The sequence below is a fragment of the Stenella coeruleoalba genome, assembly GCF_951394435.1.
Source record: "Stenella coeruleoalba genome assembly, chromosome: 17".
Lineage (NCBI taxonomy): Eukaryota > Metazoa > Chordata > Mammalia > Artiodactyla > Delphinidae > Stenella > Stenella coeruleoalba.
Window position 1 is genome coordinate 41,380,222 of NC_137163.1, and position 23,803 is coordinate 41,404,024.

General features: G+C 37.1%; 1 protein-coding gene and 1 pseudogene across 7 annotated transcripts in view; one reads left to right on the forward strand and one right to left on the reverse strand.

Annotated features, from left to right (window-relative positions):
* Nucleotides 1-8,315: 8,315 nt before the first annotated feature.
* The window catches only part of TMEM67 (transmembrane protein 67), a 45,059-nt gene continuing 29,571 nt past the window's right edge, over nt 8,316-23,803 (reverse strand). For 3 of the 6 annotated variants that reach the window (XM_079902327.1, XM_079902326.1, XM_079902329.1), the window contains exons 22-28: nt 20,350-20,430; nt 19,749-19,865; nt 15,757-15,873; nt 15,546-15,650; nt 14,889-14,991; nt 13,114-13,256; nt 9,896-12,173 (exon numbers count right to left, since the gene is read on the reverse strand). In XM_079902327.1, coding sequence (XP_079758453.1) covers nt 12,093-12,173; nt 13,114-13,256; nt 14,889-14,991; nt 15,546-15,650; nt 15,757-15,873; nt 19,749-19,865; nt 20,350-20,430 — 747 coding nt within the window. In that variant the 3' untranslated portion in view covers nt 9,896-12,092. Of the gene's footprint in view, nt 8,716-9,895; nt 12,174-12,534; nt 12,930-13,113; nt 13,257-14,888; nt 14,992-15,545; nt 15,651-15,756; nt 15,874-19,748; nt 19,866-20,349; nt 20,431-23,803 lie in introns of those variants that run through there. The other 3 variants (XR_013824715.1, XR_013824716.1, XM_079902328.1) reach the window with 3 other exon arrangements.
* Nucleotides 21,003-22,422, forward strand: LOC307175950 (signal peptidase complex subunit 1-like; annotated as a pseudogene). Its single transcript has one exon. The product of its transcript is annotated as a signal peptidase complex subunit 1-like (transcript).

Sequence of the window (23,803 nt, forward strand, 5' to 3'; positions counted from 1 at the left end):
CAGTATGCTATAAAGTGAATAGCTGTAAAAACAACTAGTGTAACCAATTTAACATGAAATATGTTAGTTATAATAAAAATTAAACAATTAATAATATTGTGTTTGCCTTCTTAGCACTTAAATGTAGTTTTCTGGAACAGTAAGTATAAGCCTTAAAGGGGTTATTCAAGAAAGCTTGAGCTAATGCCTTCTTTTTTCTATTAAATGCCCCTGAATTAAGAAATGCTGCTGGCAGTCAGTCAATTAATCAGAAGTTTCTTAAGGAACAGAGTTGATACTCACTACTTGCTTGCTGTTCTTGTTGAGGGTGAAGATGATGTCTTGTCAGAAAACCATGAATAGCATATTTAGAAGAAAGAAGCAGAGAGGAAGGTATGAGAGGAGGATTCTCCACTGTGTCATTGAGTTGAGTGGGCTGTAAGTGGGTATTTGCACTCTTAGGAGGTAGGACATTGTATCAGGTGAAATTCCTACTATGGTTTAACTAGTGTGGGCTGACTGGGAAGTAGTTGTTGAGGGGGTGTTTAAAAGTCAGGATTGCATTATATTGCATGTAATGGACACCTGTCTACAAATAGGGGTTTATAGTTCCCAGTAACAAGAAGTACCAGCAGCCCTGGGCTGACCTAACTGCTCGAGGCAGTCATCAAAGACCCAGTCTTCCGTACTCTCCTGCTCTGCAGCCTCATGCTTGAGCTCAAGGTGTCTTCGGCACCTCCAGGCATAATGACCACACTCCAGGCAGGAAGAGGGAAAGGGCAAAAGTATGTTAGTTCAGTTTATCCCTTTTTATCAGAAAATCAATAGCTTCTCAGAAGTACTAATGAACTTCTGCTAGCCTCTCATAGGCCGCCATGAAACATGGCCACCTACACCATGGAAGCTGAGCATATTCCATCCCCAATGAAACCAGTGTTCCATAGTAAAGAAGGAGGGGAGAATGGATATTCCATAGACAGCTAGCAGTGTTCTTCCACGGGTTGATTTATTTGGGATAGGAATTCGGGGCTTTGTGGCGGCATACTCCATATTACAGGCTATGTTCAAATGTCGGGGCCATTAACATCTTTCACATACATTGTCTGAGTTTAAACTGATGTGCTGCTTATAAACTTGCCCTCTCAAGATTATTATTTACCATTTTAAAATATATAAAACTATATTTTAAATATATTTAAAATATATAAAATATATATATATATATTTAAAATATATAAAACTAAATTTTAGGTTAAATGACTAGTCCAAGGGCAAGTGGGCTCAGTACGAACATTAATTACCTTCATCTGGCATTTTACATAGAGAAAGTTGTCAGTTGTGGATCTTGTATTTAGAGATAGAAGAGGCCCTAGAGATTACTGGGACTACAGATGATGGAACAGAAGCCCAGACAGCAAAGCTGGTTTAGCCAAGGTCTAGTTACCAATAGAGACAGAACTAAACCCAAACATTTTGACTTCAGTCTCGCATACTTTCCAAGATCTGCCTGATAAATATTCATCTAACCTTTGAACTCCTTTCTTTTGTGAGGAAGAAGAAATGAGTTTCAGAGCTTTCATTTGATCTCCATCCATTTCAGACTCTCCTGAACCACTTCTTATTTACAGAGCCCCTCAAGACAACCCTAATAACGAGGCTTGTTACTTTGCGGACTTAGACACATACGTCGTGGGATAAATTCTATTTCCCAAAATGGTAGGACTATATCAATAACAGCCTGGTGTCCAGTTAGTCTCTGACCCTTGAGCTTATTCTGTGTGCAAGAATAAGTGTTCTTTTTTTTTTTATAAATTTATTTATTTATTTTTGGCTGCGTTGGGTCTTCATTTCTATGCAAGGGCTTTCTCTAGTTGCGGCAAGCGGGGGCCACTCTTCATTGCGGTGCGCGGGCCTCTCACTGTTGCAGCCTGTCTTGTTGCGGAGCACAGGCTCCAGACGCACAGGCTCAGTAGTTATGGCTCACGGGCCTAGTTGCTCCGCGGCATGTGGGATCTTCCCAGACCAGGGCTCGAACTCGTGTCCCTTGCATTGGCAGGCAGATTCTCAACCACTGCTCCACCAGGGAAGCCCAAGAATAAGTGTTCTTTAGTATTTTAGTTCTCAAGGCTCACCATCCAAGGGGCCAAATAGACACCCTCCTTTGATGTGGTGATTTTGTCTGGGAAGGTTGAGAATTAACTTTTATTGCAGTATAGTTGATTTGCAATGTTGTGTTAGTTTCTGCTGTACAGAACAGTGAATCAGATATACATATACATATATCCACTCTTTTTTAGATTCTATTCCCATATAGGTTGTTACAGAGTATTGAGCAGAGTTCCCTGTGCTATACAGTAGGTTTTTCTTAGTTATCTATTTTATATATAGTAGTGTGTATATGTCAATCCCAATCCCCCAATTTATCCCACCCCCTCCTGGGAAGGCTTTGTGTGCACACCCAAGTGGCAGACTGGGAAAGGACCATGGAATCCACATGGTCCATACTTGCCCCAAGGAAGGTAACCCCTCTCTGCATCCCTACATGTGCCTTTCTAAGGCATGTGTAGGAAGACCTAAATGACGAGGAACCACTGTTATTTAGGTGTCTCTAAATTATCTGAAAGTTCTTCCCTCTCTTGAGCTGAAATCCACTGTTTCATAGCTTCCATTCATTGATTCTAAGTCAGTGGTTGAGAGCTATATGGACATTAACTCCATCTTCCACGGGACAAATATTTGAAGAAAGCCACTGTGCTCCTGGTAAATCTTTTTCCAGTTCCTTCTGTTATTCTTCCTGGGACATCTCTAGATCCTTCATCATCCTAATCACCACCCTCCAAATAAAATCCAATTTGTCAAGGCCCCTAAGAATCAGGTACATTTGGAACCAGACACCATGGATGAGTGTGGCACATAGTAGGGCCATTCCCTTCTTTCTTTTGGATACTCAATTAAAGGGGCCTTAACTTGCATTAAGGAAGTTAACACTCCTCCCACTGTTGTTCCGTCTTGAGGTTGTTGGTCAATCAAAGGTGTTTCTCTTTTTCTGGAGCACCGTTTTTTGGCCACGTCTTGTCTTCTGGACTGACATATCTATACTCACCGCAGGTTTACACAGAGGCATTCAAATAAGTGAATGTGTCGCATCAAATTGTTTTGAGGTTGTCAAAACAGTAATTCAGTCACAGTGATGTACATTCATTGTGCAATTACCTGTTCCAGGCTCTGTGCTAACAACTTTATGTGTATTATCTCCTTTGATCCTTACAAGGACCCTCTTGAGACAGTTATCTTCTAGTTTGACAGATGAAGAACAGACTCAAAGTGGTTGAAGAGTCTGCTTATGGTCACATAAGCAGATCCAGGTCTCTCAGAATTCAAAGCCTTTGCTCTTCGCAACAATTCTATTCTGCCTCTTTATGGTAAGCACACAAAAAACCAAAAAAGGGATTAAAGGAGGGCTCTTCCTGCAGCTTTATAATAACCAAAGAGAGAGGGCATAATAAGAGAAATGGGTTTGAAGTTCTGGTTTGGTTAGTATCTAGGATAGATACTCTGGTCATAAGATCTCATAACCCTCTACCCTCTGGGGGTTAGAGGTACATTGCTCTCGTAAGTTACAGAAGTATTGAAAATGTCAATTTAATGAGTCTCCCTGGCAGCTGGCATTGCTGTGCTCATAATACAAAGCAGCTGAAAAGGATACATGGAATGACACCCAAATATTTATTAACATATTGGGAATCAAAGTGCCATGGAAACACTAACTACAAATATTTATCAAAATATTGGGAATCAAAGTGCCACGCAGACAGTGGCTACAATTATTCCCAATGAGAGCTGGCTTGAGAAAAGTTCAACAGTGACATAAGGGGAAAAAGAGCTCTATGATTTATTTTAAAACTATTTTTTAAATGCCCTGGTCTACTAACAGCTGTTTTTTCCTGCTGTGTTAGTTCCGTCCTTCAGCTCCTCACAACAAGAGTGGCTGCAAAAAGAAAACTGCTAACATGAAAACATGATCGGAATAATAGGCGACCCCCAGCAAGGAGCAGACCTTCCCCAAGTAGGAATGGAGCCTTGGCTTTGTGTTCTGAGCTTGGTCTCTCTCTCTTTTAGGTAACAATCCTTTGAAAATATGTGTGATGATGGATTTGAGAAAGGCTCCAGAAAATGAGAACTGTCCGGTGGATGGAACCACATTTAGCTAGCTAAATAAAACAAACAAAACTAAATCTTGCTCTGGCTGCTGCAACGGGGAAGTAGATAGAATCCAGAACTTAAGTTTTTTCTTGCTTTGAAACTGTATGCTTGACTCTAAGCAAATCCTCTCTCTACTGTTGGTAAGTTCTGTCAAATGGCCCACCCCGAGCTCCTGTAAACGGAGTTGCTCCTACCTCAGGGCCTTTGCACATGTTCCTTCTCTCTGGAAATGTTCACCCTCATTTCCACCCCATCATCCTGGCTGACTTCTGCTCATCCTTTATATCTCTGCTACCCTCCCACAACAGGCCTTAACAAGGCTACCCAAACTATTTTAGGTGTTGTAGGTTTTATGTTCTTTTACCCTGTACATTTTCTTTTAACTGCTTGTGGTAAGCAGAATAATGCCCCCCTCCAAAGATAGTCATGTCCTAATCCCCAGAATCTGTGAATACATTACCTTACATGGTAAAAAGGACTCTGAAGATATGATTAAGTTAATGACCTTAAGATGGTGATTATCTGGTGGCCCAATAATCACAGGAGTCCTTATAAGTAAAATCAGTCTCTGTATTTTAAATACAGAGTGTATTGAGGCAGGAGATTCAGAGGCTGAGAGGGATTTGAAGATGCTACGCTGCTGGCCTTGAAGAAAGAGGAAGGAACCAAGAGCCAAGGAATCCAGGTGATCCTAGAAGCTGGAAAAGGCCTCGTATCCTTAGGACCTAGCCCAGTACCTGGCGTGTATAAACACTGGATAAATATTTGAAAATTGATTATGCTCTATAGGAGCAAGCAGTAATGGCATCACGAGATCTCCCCCAGTCTTCGTGATAACAGACAATAACTCTGACCAGAAGACCCCTTCATTCATTCATTCATTTTCATTCTTTTACACATTTGCTTTTTTTTTTTTTTAATTTATTTTTGGCTGTGTTTGGTCTTCATTGCTGCAAGCGGGTTTTCTCTAGTTGTGGCGAGAGGGGGCTACTCTTCATTGTAGGGCGCAGGCTTCTCTTTGCAGTGGCTTTTCTTGCTGTGGAGCACGGGCTCTAGGTGCACGGGCTTCAGTAGTTCTGGCACGCGGACTCAGTAGTTGTGGCGCACGGGCTTAGTTGCTCTGCAGGCATGTGGGTTCTTCCCGGACCAGGGCTCGAACCCGTGTCCCCTGCATTGACAGGCGGATTCTTGCGCCACCAGGGAAGTCCCTGCTATTATTTTCAAGGTGCAATGCCAGACAATTGGGATAAGAGAGAAATCAAAACAGACCTGATCTTTCCCTTAATGATGAGGCTAAGTGGTGCCACCTGCTACCCAGGAGCTTCCTTTTCTGTCACACGGTTGTGCCCAAGTAACCAAAGTGATTGATTGTGGGGCGGGGGGTAAACACAAATTTTTGGTGAAAAATCTTGTTTATATTTGCTATGTCATTTAAACATGGATTTGTAACTGGAAGATGTATATGAGAAGGCTGTTTGTAAGCTCATAGTTATAGGATGTAGTTTTAGTAAGCAGCAGGTCACTATATATAAATTCCATCATTCTCTCCCCAAGGAAAAGAAACAGGTACAAGTTAAAGATGATCAGACTGGTAGAGACCAGGCCCGGTGACAGGCTTGACCATGGCTCTCTCAGTCAGGTCAAGACTGTGTGTGACTATTTTCTTCTGATTCCATCAAGTAAAAGAATAAATATGAGATATAAACTAGAAAACTAATAGCATCATAGTATTAAAAAGTACAAATATTGCGTAAACAAAAAATAGGGGGGAAACATACACGTGTCATCACACTTATACATGCTGAAAACCTCTCTTGTAATCTTGCTTAATATAGAGGCCTCACTCATGTAAAACAAACTCTAAGAAAATCTAAGAAAAGAACGTGGGCTGCATGGTTTTGGAAACTATATTGCCTTTTGATGAAGGTTTAAGGTTGCCACATTAAAACATATAACATATAGTATTAACATACAATATAGTATGTCACATTTTACATTATGATATATCATATATCATAGCATATAAGGAAAATATCATAAAGAGCCCCATTTAGTGAGATTATATTTATAAAAGAGGCCTTACATACTCTGGATAATGTTTTTTTTTTAAGATTTTAATGTAAATGTGTATTTTATTAAAATGAAGGAAGATTCCATAATCATTAGATTTTTAATGAGCTTTTTTTTCCTCGAGACATGACCTGTTTCGTGATTCTCTCTCTTATATTTCTACTTTTAGCATTCAATTCCCAAACCTGGGTTGAAAAAACCTCAGCATTACATATACGGGGAGGGACAGTAGAAGTGAGGAGCAGTGACAAGGTCAAGGTCCTGAAGTGCGATGCTAGGGAACCCTGTCCCCAGGCTCTGCAGCCCAGGGAGCTCAACACCCTGGAAAGCTGGCCAGAGTTCAGCATGCGCTCTACTGCCATCCGCTGTCACCGCTGCTTCAGTCAAACAGGGCAGAGACGTTGAGTCTTAACATCTTTGAGATACCTGGAAAATAGTCCAGTCTAATAAGACAAATCCTCTCGCTTTGTATAACGTAGTATCAGTCATTTGTTCCACTTCCTTACCAACAGCTGGTATTTTAAGATATTAGCCATTTTGATGGTTGAGTAGTCGGCGGTATCTCTTGATTTTATTTTGCATTCTCACGATGACTAAGGTTGAGCACTTTTCACATGTGCTGGTTGGTCATTTGCGAGCCCGGTTTTGGGAGATGCATACTTCAGTTTTTTGCCCATTTTTCCATTGGATTGTCTGTCTTTTCTTTATTGATTTGATGAGTTCTTTATTCTGGATGGAATGCTTTGTCAGATATATGTTTATCAATTTTTTTCCTCATATTGAAGTTTGTCTTTTCATTCTTATAATGCTATTTTTTGATGAACAGAGTTCCTAATTTCAACGTAAATGGAAAATTTACATTTACTGTAAATATGCATAATTGTAAATTTAATGTAAATAGTGAAGTCCAACTTACCAATGGTCGGTCTTTTCTGGGTCTTAAGACATCTTGGCCTACACCAATGTTATGAACATATTTTCCAATGTTATCTTCTAGAAGCTTTATCATTTAAACTTTCACATTTAGATCTACCATCTGCCTGAAATTGATTTTTGTGTGTAACATTAGGGTAAAGATTCATTTTTTTCCCTTGTGATATTCAATTGAACATTGAGAAACCACCCTTTCCTCACTGCACTGCATGTCACCCTTGTCATAAATCAAGTGACTGTATACCTGTGGCTGTTTCTAGTCTCCCTCCCAATGGTCATTTGTTTATCCTTGGGCCACAGCCATGTATTTCTTTTGTAATAATAACTATAATAGAAGGAAAGTTACTTATTAAATCCTACAGACTGCTTTGATTGGGCAGTTTGTCTACTGTTCTAGCACTCCCAGCGATGTGACAGTGTCTTAACACAAGCTCCCAGGGGACTAATCTGGGTCTTTCTTTCATAATTAAATATTCATGGGACTTACTACCACTACTACTACTACTACTATTACATAGCTAACATCTACATAGCATTTACTATGTGCCAGGCACTCTTCTAAGCACCGTACACACGTTAACTCATTTAACCTTCCCAATAACTCTATGAAATAGGTACTATTATCCCCTTTTAGAGATGAGCAAGATACCCCAAACCACCCAGCTACTACGTGGTGGTGCCAGGACTTGAATACAGGCAGTGCGGCTCCAGAGTTTGTGTTCTCAGCCACTATCCTTTACTGCCTTACTGCCTCTCTTATAGGCAATGTATTTTCTTGTGAACCATGACATGCAGCCAGGCAGTCTCCTAGCCCATGGACCATCAATTATACCAGAGCCATCTGACTGTGGAAGGTCCCCTCTTGCACCTCTGTCCATTCACTTACTCTTCGGGGTACTGAGTATTCATTTGTAGGTAGGCTGGGAAACTTAGCTTGGTTAAACTCTGCATACACTGTGGCTTGATGTAAAAGCCTTTAATGATATGGCTCCTGTTTTCCTTTCCAACCATCTCCCTCCAAAACCCCCAAATGTACTGTTGTGTGTTCCTTTACGGGATAGTCAGTCAGCTTCGGCCACAAGAAGAGACACAGTAGAGGCTCAGGAAAGCAAAGTTTATTATACTCACAGGTCAGAAACAGGAGGCACCCATGCCATGCAGAGCCACATGGGGAAGCACCAGTGTTGGTCAGGAGGCAAAGGGACAGGAGCGAGGGAAGAGCCTAGGCCATGGCCTTTATTAGTTTCTGCATTTCTGCAGGAAAGGCAAGGCAGGGCAGGGTAACAACTTAGGACTGGTTACTTTGAATAATTACAGCAGGCTCTAAGCTATAGGAGTGGTCCCTGGTTGCCTGGTACCTGGTCCTGGGATGACTAAGGCAGAGGAATATTGCTTCCAGTGGGGGTAAGGGCCAGATGGTGCAGGTATGGCTCTGGATTGGTGAGTTTGCATATCAGAGGCCTGCTTCTGTGTGGGTCCTTTGCTACCTCTAAGAATTGGCTAGTCCCAGCAGGGCAGTCTCTCCCCAGTCTGAAAAAAATGTTAAGATGTTAAAACATCATAATATACAGAATATTAAAAACATATATATAAACAATATATGTATTCCGTATTCAAACAATCTGTAGTAGCCAATGGCCATGTGCTTCACCTCAGAGCATATATTGTTCCTTGCTTTGATTGCACTTGTCTTATCTTTAAATCTTAGATCAAATACCACTCTGTCAGGTCAAAGCCCTGATGACCAGAGATGCGGTTACGAGCTTTCCTCACATCACACCCTAGTGGCTGCAGCACTTTTCAGATTGCTGTAATTATGGTTACTATACCTGTTTCCTCTACTAATTGTCTTACCCTTCTGAGGGGCCAGGGAGTGGGAATGGGTAGAAATGTTGCTTGAATGAATGTATAAATGAATAAGCAAATGAAATAAACCCTCCCTTCCAGAGACAACATTCCACTCTCTACTCTTTTCTAATCTGTACCACAAACCACACCTACAAAATGGGGTAACACCTCCTTCTTGCCTCCTTTCACTAAAGGTCTGACATCTACCAAGGCCTCTTCCTTGTTGAGGCTGGGGTGACTGAGGCAGAAGTAAGGTCCAGGATTTTCATTACTTAGTTACTGAAATCAGTAATCTCAGTTTTGATATCATAGAATTAATTTATTAGCAAGATAGAATATACATTTGAAGGCACATATTTCAAACTAAAATATTTTAAAATTCCAGTGTTCATAGTTTACCATTATAAGCCTATCTTAATGAATTAATCCTTACAAGTGGTAAGCAAAGGATATTATTTCCATTATAAAGATGTGGAGTGAAGCTCAAAGATGCCAAACAACTTGGTGTAAAGTCACAAAGCTAGTAAGTGACAAAGGGCAAAATTCTAATTCAAATCCACGGCTTCTGTTACTAAATTTGGAGCATTTTTCCATTAAGCCACACTGCTCTTCAACTTACATTTATTTCCTCTCAGCTTTTATTGTCAATGTTTACCAACAACAAAAAGGTACATGTTTCATGCTTGCAAGCACTGTGTTAATGGTCATTTTGAATGCTTCTCAATCTAGGTAAACAGCAGAGCCTTCTCAAAAGGCAGTTTGCTAGGGCAGCAGTATGAAAGAAGTAAGCGAGTATAAACATCTCAAATAGAGAGACTGATCTGCAGAATTATTTCAAGGGCCTATGCATTTCTAAGGAGTATAGGGCTTCCCTGGTGGCACAGTGGTTGAGAATCTGCCTGCTAATGCAGGGGACACGGGTTCGAGACCTGGTCTGGGAAGATCCCACATGCCGCGGAGCAACTGGGCCTGTGAGCCATAACTACTGAGCCTGAGCGTCTGGAGCCTGTGCTCTGCAACAAGACAGGCCGCGATAGTGAGAGGCCCGCACACCACGATGAAGAGTGGCCCCCACTTGCCGCAACTAGAGAAAGCCCTTGCCCAGAAACGAAGACCCAACACAGCCAAAAATAAATAAATAAATTTATTAAAAAAAATAAATAAATAAGGAGGATAGAAAGCACAAAGCAGCTTGTAAAGAACCTCTAGGTGAACCTAGGGTTATTATGAAATGACCAAGAGATTTATCAAATGTTTCTATGTAATCAGTAAAATTAAGGATATAATATACAAAGTACAGTGGGTTGGTTTTACAGAAATAGACAAAAGATTATGGGTCTAGTAGAAAATTAAGCACATGATCACAAAGTTTAAACCGTGGAAATATGAACACAAGAGTCAACAGTATATGAAAACCTGTATACCCTTTTATGTATCTAACCAAAATAAAAATAATATTGTACAAAACTACTTTAAAATGATTTTTTAAATGTCTTTTCTCTGTCTTAATTTATCAGCAGGTGAGCCAACGGATCATATTTTTTGAAATTTCCACTTAGATACATTCACACGAATATTAACTTCTTTTATGTAGAATGAGAGTCGTATTTCTTTCATCAGCTTCTGAGTAGGTGGCTTTAAAACTCCATGCTGGTACATTTACTTATCTCTGAGGCTTTTAGAAAGGCATTTCTGTACTGTGACCCTTAAGAAACCAGAGTTTCAAATCCTCAACTTATTAGCCTCCCCTCTTCTCAGTCATCCTCAAGATTCAGAGAATGTAAAGGATTCAGCTTCAGCAATGGCTGGGGACACCCGCCCCAATACTGTTGTATTCCTAAATGCTATTTCATAAAATACATATTAATAAAACAGGAAAGAGAAACACCAAATGTTTTATTCTATATTTTCAATTCAGTAATATAAACAATATTTACATAGCATTACATTTAAGTATTTACACATTAACATAGAAGGCAGTAAGAAATGTTGCTTTGGGGGTTAATGACCACTATACTTGAAATAAGGTGACTTTCAAGTTCATGGTACACAATGAAAAGGATTATTAAAGAGCATATTGAAGAAAAATAATATCATGGAAAACTATTAGCTACATGGCTCAGGATTTACATTAATTATATTTTGGCTCCTCATATTTTTTTCCTTATTTAAAAAAAAAATACTAGCCTACTAACTTATGAAGCCTAAGTTTGCTTTCAATAAATCACCTTGTTAACATAACTTACAGTTTGTTATTTACAATCTTTAAACATAATTGAAGAGCAAAGTTTTGGGAGTGCTCTTAAAATGTTAAGTAATGAATAAATGTATAAAAAGCTATACTGAGGAAAATGTCACATATTACAGCTCAATAATGTAAATGATATTAGAGATATAAACATACTTCATGGAAAGAGTATATTGACCTAATAATACAGGTATACAAAGGAATGACTATGTACCATTTCACGAGGTGCCTATTATTCCAATAGTGAATCAGTCCACTGCCAAACAGGGTGAACAATTAAAATGAGGCAAATTGATTCAGCCCATATACAATTTCAAATTTCTAAGTAAACTTGAAAATATTTTCAACATTTATTTAACCAGAAAATATGTAAAACAAAATACTGAATTGAAAACTAGGCTTGAAATTGGAATCAAAATTCTTTTTCAGTGTGAGAAAATATAGGCAAATCTAGTTCATAAAATAATCTACAGAGACAAATGATGGGGACTGTTTTGAATATCATTAAAAAAATGTTATGCTGAAAGCAATATTTAGATTTTTTTTTTGTCCCATTGTCAGAGCTATCTAGTCTATAAGCTGGTGAATTAAATACCATGCATAATAGGAAAATAATATTTTCCACTGTATCACACTACATGTTCACAAGGCAAGTTATGTATCTACAAGTTATAAAAATAAATCTTTCTGTAGATTAAAAAATAAAAATAGAATAATTTGTATTACAAGTTTTAAAAAATATGGCAAACTAACCTGATAATCATGACTTTGTTTTTGCCATGATTATAATTGTCTTTATCTATTCAATAAATTAAATCAGAAATCTTTGATCCACCAGTGTTTTGGATGCCAAATTCTTCTGTCCTACTGTATTACGAATAAATCTAAAAATCTGAAAAAAAAGTAAAACAATTCAGAAGGAAAAAAATATATATAAAGGAAATTAATTGTGCACATCAATTAAAATATCTAAATTAAACTAGCTAATTCTCTCAACTATTTATTTTCATGTATCAGACATCTGAATTCCATGGCAATACACAAAATTATTTCAAGACTATTATCATCTTTCATAATACTGAAGCAGTGTGCGTCCCTATTCAGAATATATTTTTATAAATTAATAATACAAATCCCCTTAGGTTCACAGGAATATACTTTTAAATATTTGGCAAGACAAGTTTCCTCTAGCTCTAAAAGCTATGGAAACGTCAAAAGAACTGTTAGGAACAGAATTTGTTCTAATTCTAGATCGCTATAAAAAACTAATATATCTTATTAACTCATATACTTCTTTGACATAGTGGGGAATATTTGGGTGTTATGAATACTAACATTTCTAGAACAAATTTGGTTTTTCTTGACGTCTCCATTTCAGGCTCCACACCCATCCACGCAATTGTTTTCTAATCCAAGCAGATAGGGGATGTGTGAGAGTTACAAGTTAAAGTGGCTGAGCCTCAGCTACATCTCAGAGCTTGCCTTTTTGTTACAGTAACATCTGGTGCACAGGGTGAATGGGACTCTAATTACTGCTCACTGCTGGCATGTAGGAGAGATGGGTAATTTAAATGTCTTCCTATTAGGTTCCTTTCACATTTGCTCAAGCAACTTATGCCTTCCCCGAGACCTCAGTACTTCATTGAACCTGAAGGAAAGTGTAGAATGAACCTCGTTGAAATGTTTTTCCTTTTTTTGGCAGGGAGAATCATATTCTAAATCTTTATAAATTCCTAGTGAGAGTATACATTGTTACTCTCTGCTATAAAAATAAATATCTACTTCTAACATACTTCTTTTAAATGAAACCCAGAAAAAATTCTTAAATTTACCTCTTGCTGTAGGTACGTAAGGAAGGATGCTAAAATAAAATTTTGGCAAGCCAAATCCACAACACAGAAGAACATCAGATCATAAATAAGAAGAGTGGCTTCATTTCCATAATACAGAACACTGCTGAAAGAATAACTTTCATCTATCAAAAAAAGCAATTTGTAAGACATAAATTAGAAATTTAAAAATAGAATAAACCTGTGATAAATTTCTGGTGATAAAACTTGGATATTTAAAAACAACTAGTTACTATAATACTTCATGGCTATTGTATGTCAATTATACCTGAATTTAAAAAAAGAAAAAAATACTGCATGGTTTACAAAAAATAATGGGTATTAAAATTTGCTAATCTAAAAGGTTAATCAAAGAACTCTGCTCATAAAAAGTAGTTTTATCATTTGCACCAAGGGTTGTAATTGCTAGTAGTTTAAGTACACAGTCAATATCTTTCAATGATCAGGTAATGAATATCCCTTCTCTATTTGTTTATATAACTAAAGGCTAAAGAATCTTAGAAAGATTCTCTGAGATAGATTAAGTTTAAAAAGCAAAACACACTTTTCTGTACAGCAGAGAATTAACACAGCATTGTATATCAACTATACTTCAATTAAAATAAATAAATGAAAAGCAAAACAAAACCAGCAAGGACTAGAATAGTGTGCTATAATTTATGTCTCAAGTAGTCCCCTAAGGTTCTTCTCTGAGACCTTTTCTCTTCTCACTCCGCAAGTAGGGGTTCATCCTTTTTGGGATGTGAACACCCTTTTAAGATTCTAATGAAAGCTACAGACCCTTTCACGAGAGGAAGTGGGGGAAGTACACATATACAAATCTTGCACACAATTTCAGGGAGGTACAGAGAATCACTTCAGTGATTCAGCCGCCCATGGATACCCAGTTAGGACCTCTTGTTCTATACAAGAGGACATCTGGCTTGCTGTTAACATTCTTTTTTGATCAGGGAGTTAGTTATAGGAATATATTCAGTTTGTGAAAATTCACTGGCCATTAAGCTATATCCTTACAAGATATGCACTTCTGTACATATAGTTGTATACATATTTTTAAAAAATAAACAAGCCAGCAATATGCACTCTTCGTGGGTGACCTTTCACTGCCATCGCTCCAGCAATGATCTCATTTGATGAGACTCCCCAGCTTACTGTGTGCCTTTACTTTCTCCTAAGATCCAGTCCCCCAGTTCCTTACATTTAATGGCTTACTGGACATCTCTTCCTAGATGTCCCAAAGGTACCTCAAGACACAACATATTCAAAACCAAATTCATCCTCTTTCCTTCAAAACCTGGTCCTCCATCTGCACTTCCTGTCTCAGAGAAGGGTGGCACCACCACCAACCACCTAGTCACAAAAGCTGGAAATCCGGATGATTTTTGACTACTCTTTCTCTCCTACGCTCTTTTCCTTAACATCTCTGGCAATCTTTTCTTCTTCTTTATCCTCATCACTACTGCCTTAGCTCATATTCTCCTAATTTCCCAATAGAGATGAAGAAATTGTTGATGATGATTGTACATCTTGATTTTTTTACTTTCTTGTAGAATAATTATCTTTTATATATTTGTTTCTTGCTATTGATACATGACATAATAAAATGGGACACAGAAAACTACTATAATTCCTTGAAGTTAACTAAGTTCATTATGTTTCCTATATAAAAGTATAAAATCAAAAGACAGGAATTACGAGCATGTTTTTTCAAACTCGGAAAATAATAATCAAGTTCAGCAAAGGCATTTGAAGGGTACCATTGTAAAAGATGCTTTTTTCCATTGGTTCCATGAATTCCATTCCAAGAATTCTTTCAAGAAGCAATTTATCTTTTATAAAGTAGTCCATTTCCTTATGAACCTAATATAAAAAACGAGAGTCATTTCAAAAACAGCAGTGAAATGAATGCTTCCCAATTTTTGTAAAATCAGAAGGAGAGAAAAAGAAAAATGAATAGGACACAAAGAAAATCTGTTCTTTAAAGACAATTTACTACGCTGGACTTTATAACAAAATACTCTTTAAGAATGTTTTAAATTTTAAATGCTATTAGTAGTACTTAGGACTAGATATACTGAAAATCAATTTATAACAAGCTTTTTAGGAATACAATCATAGCATATTTCTACAATAAATAATTGATAATATTTGTTAAGTAACAAAATTCCAGTACAGACATATTTTAAGGTAATCATCATGCTAATAGACAGGTAAAAATCTTTTCCTTTTATATAACTTAACTCCATTCCTAAGCCACAGTATTAGTTTTTACAGCAAAAACAAACAAACAAACAAAAAACCCCACAAGGCATAAGTCCATTGACTTGGTTGACTGAAGAAATAATTGACACTCCTCGTTAATTTTTTTAAAATTGCATTTTGATTCTAGCTTAAAAATAAATGATGATACATACATGATCGATGAAAGAGCCAAGAAATTTATTCATAGTATGATATGCTTTTATACTCTGCTCAAAAGTACTTCCTGATGAACTCAATAGTCTAGCAGGGCCATTTTTCTAACGTGAAAAAGAGACAAGGATAAATGCAACATGCCTTACATCCTTGGTATCTAAATAACATGAAATACTGACAAAATATATGTGAATTGTACTTTATACAAACCCTTGTTAGTGTCTCATGGATTCTGTCATACTGTTGTCTCATTTGGCTAGAAATAGCAATTTGAAAAGTTTGACCATCTGTATTGGGTATCAAACCTCTTTGGCTACACAAATTTTCCTGAAAAGTTAAAAAATTTAAATTAAGATCAAGATTATGAAAATTTTGCCTATCTTAAAAAGAAAATACAATATTTAACATTACAAGATTTGGAAGCCAACTGAAATTGTACTGAACTATTATATTTGAGACAATGAGAGTCCAACAGTATTCAAGGTTCCCACTCCCCTCTAGGTTTTACTAATTTCTATTTCGTCATACTTCCTTGCAGGTGCTGTATCATCTCCTTTACTCTGCCTACTTAAAAAAAACCTCATACTAAGTTCACTGTATATTGATATTCTTAGTTTTTTTTTTTTTTTAAAGGGCTTCAAATGCTTGGCTTTTTATTTATTTATTTATTTATTTATTTATTTATGGCCGTGTTGGGTCCTCATTTCTGCGTGAGGCCTTCCTCCAGCTGTGGCAAGCGGGGGCCACTCTTCATCGTGGTGCACGGGCCCCTCACTATCGCGGCCTCTCTCGTTGCAGAGCACAGGCTCCAGACGTGCAGTAGTTGTGGCTCACGGGCCCAGCCGCTCCGAGGCATGTGGGATCCTCCCAGACCAGGGCTCGAACCCGTGTCCCCTGCATTAGCAGGCAGACTCTCAACCACTGCGCCACCAGGGAAGCCCATTCTTAGCTTTTTTATAATTAATTTATTGCTCTTTAATAAATGACAAAAAGTCTAGTCCTAGAATTAGCTACTTTTATAAATGGTCTTTTTTGTTTTCTAAACACTTTAATATGCTTCCTTAATTAATTCCAATAAAAAAGGTAGTGATACATGACCCAATGGTTAATGTTATAGACCAGATATCTATTTCATCTCTTTTTTTAATTATTATTATTTTTACATCTTTATTGGAGTATAATTGCTTTACAATGGTGTGTTAGTTTCTGCTTTATAACAAAGTGAATCAGTTATACTCAAGTCTCTTTGACACGACTTGAATCCTGAGAACCATATGCCTGTCAGTTTGCCCTACCCCCGACCTAGCCAATTCTCATAGATGCTTTAGGGTTCAGCATAAGTATTCTTGCCTCCATTCTCAATTTTATTTGCCTACTCTGGAGCTTAACATTCTCCTCCTTTATCTAAACCTAAGCTGGAAACATAATATAACACTTGGTTTTCTACTGACTTAAAGGCAGTCTATGTGTAGTGAATTTCTCTATTAAAAAAAAAAATTTTTTTTTCCTGATTAAAAAAGCACATGCTGCTACAGATAATTTATAAAATATGGAGAAATACAAAAAAAGAAAAAAAATCACCTATAATCTGAACACCAAGAGATACAGGTATTTTAAGGTATTTCATTTCCTGTTGTTGTCTAGGCATATACATATAGATGGCATAAAACTGGGATCGTACTGATTTCTTTTTCACTTAACATTATATCCTCAGCAACTCCCCATGTCATTAAATGTTCTATAAAACATGATTTTTAATGTTTACCTAGGGTTTCACTGTATAGGTAAACCAATTTACTTAATATTCTCCCATTTTTACGTATTTTTTGCCCTTATAAATTAAGCCCTGTGATGAAGATCCTGAACCTAAGTAGTTTTTCACACTGCTAATTATTTCCTTGAGTTAGATTAATAGAATCAGTAAGTCAAAGATAATGAACTCTTTATTTTTTTAATTTTTGGCTGCATCAGGTCTTAGTTGCAGCACGCTGGCTCTTCCTTGTGGTGCGTGGGCTTCTCTCCAATTGTGGCATGCAGGTTTTTCCTCTCTCTCGCTGTGGTGTGTGGGCTCCAGAGCACATGGGCTCTGTAGTTTGCGGCATGCGGCCTCTAGTTGAGGCACGTGAGCTCAGTAGTTGTGGCACGTGGGCCCAGCTGTCCCGTGGCATGTGGGACCCTAGTTCCCCGACCAGGGATTGAACCCGCGTCCCCTGCACTGTAAGGTGGATTCTGTACCACTGGACCACCAGGGAAGTCCCAAAGATAATGAATTCTTAAAAAACTCTTGCCAAATGCTTTCCAGCGTTTGTAAAAATGTATTCTGAGACGAGTGCCCATTTCACCCTGTCCTTGATTCTACTAACTATTAGCTTTTTTTTAAAAAAGTTTGGTAATTTGAAGAAAGTAAAAATGTTGTTTTTACATTCATTTCTTTTATGATTTATGAGGTGAATATTTTTTAGACGTTTATTAGTCTCTTCTGTTTATTTACATATTAAAAAAATCTTTTTGTCCTTTTTCCATGGGAATTTTTTGTTTTGTTCTGTTTTGTTTTTGTTTTTTGGCCACGCTCTGCGGCATGCAGGATCTCAGTTCCCCAACCAGGGATTGAACCTGTGTCCCCTGCAGTGGAAGTGTGGAGTCTTAACCACTGGACCACCAGGGAAGTCCCTCCACTGAGGTTTTAACTTAATTTGCTTACTGATTTATATGACTTTCAATAGCTATCAATATGTTTGTCATATTTACTATGAGAATTTTACCCCATGTCTTTTATTAATATAATTGTTGTCTACACAAATGTTCTACATTAATAAAGTAAAATCAACAAATGTTACTTTTTGATGCTTTCTGTATTTTATGCTTAGATTGTCATCTCCCAATCTGAAATATTCTTTTCTAGGTTTTCATAGTTTCATTTTTAAATTTAACCTTTCAGTCCAGGTATAATTTCTAATAGTTAAACAACTGATTCAGTTCAATGTATTAAACAAATTGTTCTTCTCTGAGATGTTGTTATAATCTATTAAGTTCTTGCAAGTCACAGGTATAGTCCCTTAATCAATAAATCCTCTTGGTTTTTCCTCTTAAGTACATATTTTTCTTTTTAAATTTTCTTATGGAAGTTCTCTAATATACATAGTAGAAAGAACAGTAAACCATCCATCACCCAACTTCAACAATTAGCAACATTTTACCAATTTTCATCTATCCTCCCAACTTTTTTCTTTTAAAGCAAACCCCAGATACCATGTTATTTCATCTGCAAATACTTCTGTATGTATCTCTAACCAATAAGGCCTTGAAAAAAAATGCCATTTTCACACCTAATAAAATTAATCTTTCCTTAATATAATTTAGTCTTTAGTCTATTAAATCTCCAAGATTTTTCCCAAAGATTTTTTTATAGTTGGTTTGTTTGAATCAGGATCCAATCAAAGTCTACATATTGTATTTGATTATTTTTTTTTCTTAAATTTCTCTTATATCTAACAGTCTTCTTCCACCACCACCACCACTTCTCCTTTTCTCTTCATGCCTTTGATTTGTTGGAGACACTGGGTCGTTTGTCCTGTGAGACATCCTAACATTTTGCATCTGGCTAATTGCTTCCTGTGGTATTATTTTGTCTCTATCCCCTCTATTTCCTGTAAACTGGTGGTTAGATCTAGAGGCTTGATTACATTTAGGTTCAATTTTCTTAGGCAAGAATATTTCATGGGTGATATTATGTACTTCCCTACTGCATCATAACAGGAAGTGCATAATGTCAGTTTTCCTAACTTTTACTTGTAGTAAGGTTGAGCCAGTGTGTTCAGATTATATCAACCTGATTCCTCATTATAAAGTTCCCTGTCATCCTTCACTTAATTTTTAGCATCCATTGATGACTGTAGCCTATAGGCATTAATCCATTAGTCATTACAAAACGGTGATTTTCTAACTTAGAATTCCTTTTACTTTCTTCCAACAGAAAGATCTTTCCCTCATGAATTATTTGGTTACTTTGAAATACAGTTCATAAAAGAACTGTAGGATGGAATTTGATTCATTCTCTTTCAGTGTTCAGGATAATGAGCTGGTATCCTAGCAACTTTCAAAAGTAATCAATGAGGATTTTTTAAAAAGATTACTACAAATCCCAGATTAAGAGAAACCATCTCTCAACTTAAAAAACAAAAAGATATAAAATACATTCATACCGCTTCTCTTTTAAGATTCATATTCATTTCTTCCATATTAGTATCAGCATGCCCATGTACTGATCTACCATGAATGTAATAACCAAAACATCTGTGGGATAACAGAAACACTGATATCTATCAAAAGAGAAGAAGAAGCAGTTAGCAACTCAACTGCAAAACAATAAAAATTAAGTTCTTCTTAAAATTGCTTCCTTTCTCTCAAAATAATGAGGGTTGAATTCTTGGAAAACATATAAAGAGAATAATAAGATAATAAAGGATAATGAGGTTATTTTAAAAAGTAGATGCAAAAGAGACTGGAGACACTCCCAAGAAAGGAAGAAACAGGGTTGATATATGAAAACTTTTCAGGGACTTCAGGTGAACTGTTTGGTGGCATAAGCAATTCATAATTAAGAAACTGCAAATAAAGAAGGAAAAATTAAGACAGTAAATATTAAATTGTAGCTTGTTATAACCATCTCTGGAATTAACCACCAGTGGAAATCAGACTAAAAATACAATCATAGCAAATCACTTTTAAAGCCTCTCTTAGTGTACTCATGACCTTTAAAAAGGGAGAAATAACAGTTGCAAGATAAAGTCAGAAAGTACTTACATTGCTCATACAGCACAAATCAACAAACTGTCGAATTTTATCTTCTACAAATCTCTCATAAAAGACAGCAAAGAACACAATCTGAAACATTAAGCCAAGTTTATGTTTATTAGATTTTAGGATTTAATTTTCTTTCATAGCCACAGTATAGTGTCATAAGAAAAAAGAAGTTCCAACCAAGAACATAGTGGCCAATAACAATTCCTGTGGGATAAAATCCTACTTATCATTTCTGATTCTTCTGTCAAAGGAAGAATGCTTTGCAATTGTGTTAAGATTCACTGAGGGAGCTTATTTTGAATTTAAAAAACTTTTCTGTGTCATTAAAATAAGATAGGACAAACACAGGGGGAGGAAGTAAGGGGCTTTAAAAGCTTTAGGATAAACCAATGCATTAATGGCCAGATTTAGGTCTGGTTCTGCAATTCCGCTCATCTCCTAAATTCAAAAAGCCACTAGAAAAATTGCTGTTTTTCAAATTAATCTTCTCTGATAGAGTAGCACATAAAAAGCATATGTCAAGTATTGTTTCAACTACAGAAAATGTGTTAAACATTCAAATGGAATGGTTTCAAGTGTTTTCTTAGATAGATTTAATAACAATACTACAAAGGGAAGTTTTATAAATCACAAGAGAAAAGTTTACATTGTAGGCCTTCTTAGATCCACTTCAGAGAAGGATAACATTTCCTAACCACCCAATTCAAAGCTGTCGCCTGCTGTCGCATTCCTAACTTCCATTCCCCTTACCTCCCCCTCTACTCACTATCTCATCTCCCTGCTGATGCCCTTCACAGCACTTGTCACAGCTGTGACTTGTTCTTGTTACAGCATATCTTTGAGCTCAGCACAGTGCCTCGCACGTAACACGTACTCAGATATGTAAAAGAATATAGCAGGTGAACACTGAGAAAACTTTCCTAAATAGTCTCTGAACACATTTTAAAACTCCTTTAAATGACATGAAAAACATTCAAAGTTTAAAAACTAAGAGATGCCACTTAAAAATTGAAGAAGCTGGGTTTGGGGAAATATAAGGAGTGAACAATAAAGCCTAATATTATGAGAATCAAGAAGATTTTGTATAGACAAATTTATGGAACTGTAATAGGCTAAAGGAACTTTTATGGATATTTTAGGAATAAACACTGATAGTTTGAGAATGTGACCATGGTATCAAATGACAGCAAAGTGAGAAACAAAGAACGAGGTTAGACGGTAGTGCCCAAGACAGCTAGTTGCTGCCTGAACAATCCTTTCCCTTCCCCTTAGTGACAGACCCCTTCTTTGAGGGGGTCTACCCAGCTGACAGTGCAGTGAAGTGTGGCCATGTGACCAAGTTCTGACCAAGGAGATGTCAAAGACACTTCTGAAAGGGCTCTCAAAGAGGAGAGGGTGAGCGTCCATTGCACTCCCCGGATTGGCAGGCCCACCAATCTGCACACAGGACCAGACCCCGGCCCTTATGGTCGTTGAGTTTGGGCTGCCCTTGCTCCACTGCCCACCTCCTCATCCAGTCATGCTGGAGCATCTGAGCTCACTGCCCACACAAATGGATTACAAGGGCCAGAAGCTAGCTGAACAGGGGTTTCAGGGAATTATTCTTTTCTGCAATACTTGGATTTATCGATGGGTATGCGGCTGAACAGTCTGGGTGGACTACAAAGTTATGGCAGGATTTGCTTTTTCGTGTTTGCTGACATTTTCCTTCATGGCCCATTTATCACTGACACCCCCTCAAGTGGTTCGAGACTTGCTCTGTTTGAGACTCCGGCACACAAGACAAGAAACCAGGGGAAAGAAAAATTAAGAGGCATGCTAAAAATAACTGATAGGGGTTTTCATGATTCAGCTTTACTACTTTACCTGCTTGTGTTTCATGTGAAATGAGCTAAATTGTTTTCATACCTAAAACGTGAGCTAAAAACCACCTATGCTCAGCTATATATAAATTTTGTTCTCTTTATATTTTACTTCTCAGTTGGGTTTTGATTTATAAAACTTTTAGACTTTCTCTTAATAATCTTCCTCTGAAATGCAGAACAGAAAACAACACAAGTATGCAAACTTTCTTGCAGGTCTACAAAATAAGGAAGAATAAATGCCTCATAAATGATAATACAATTTAACTATTACAGTTTCATAATTTATTATGAGTAGTTAAGCTGTTTTAATGTTTTCAGTTAAAACTCATAGTGAACAAATAAAGAGGAAAGGGTGAGGTCTTCTCCCCTGGCTCACCCCTGCAACTCCATCAGCCATTACGGACTGCGAGGTGACCTTAGAGGTGAAGTCCTGAGGGGCAGAGCAGAACAACAGGCATCTGGGCCTGACAGCAGCCACCCTGCTGGCCCTGCATTGCCAACCTCTGCTCTTCTTTCTCACAGGAGACAGAAAAGTCACTTTTATTTCAGCCACTGCTATTTGGGGTTTCCGTATTGTTGTACTCAATCAATACGAAAAGCTTCAGATGGTATTCCTTTAAATTCTCTACACCCAGATAAATCTCATCTATTCACAAAAACTTATATTGGTATATGTAAAAATAAATATTTTCTTACTATTATACTGATGATAAACATCAAACCCCATAATACGGTTGACAGACAGTAACTAGACTTATCATGGTGATCATTTTGAAATGTATAGAAATATCAAATCACTATGCTGTGTTCCAGGAACTAACATAGTGTTGTAGGTTAATTATACATCAAAAACAAACAGACAAATGAACAAACTCTTAGAAGAAGAGATGAGATTTCTGGTTACCAGAGGTGGGGGCTGGAGGGGGAAGGGGGGGAACTGGATAAGAACAGTCAAAAGGCACAAACTTCCAGTTATAAGATAAATAAGTACTAAGGATGCAATGTGCAACATGATAAATTAACACTGTTTTAGGTTATACATAAAAATTAAGAGAATAAATCCTAAGAGTTCTCATCACAAGGGAAAAATATTTTTTTTTATTTCTTTAATTTTGTGTCTGTATGAGATGATGGATGTTCACTAAACTTATTGTGGTAATCATTTCATGATGTGTGTAAGTTAAATCATTACGCTGTACGCCTTAAACTTATACAGTGTTGTATGTCAGTTATATCTCAATAAAACTGGAAGGAAAAAAATCAAACCCCATATTCTTTTAATCAAATTTTATTTCAAATCCTAATTTCTGTTTCTTTTTCTTTTCCAATTGTCAAACTATCCCTCACTAGCTCTATCCTATAGCTTCAAGTTTGAACAAGTCTCACCAACTTAAAATAAATGCAAATTTAAAGAGTCTATTCTTAAGTTTCAGAATGACACCTGAGTCCAATTCTGTAGGAATTTTGGGATTTCAATCCCAAAGATCGTTTAAAATAAGCTTTTAAGGCAAATATTTGCTCTCCAGTTTACACGAAGTTCAACCTATTCTTTCTAGAGGTCCCACCTTCATTTGCTTACTTAAAAGTTA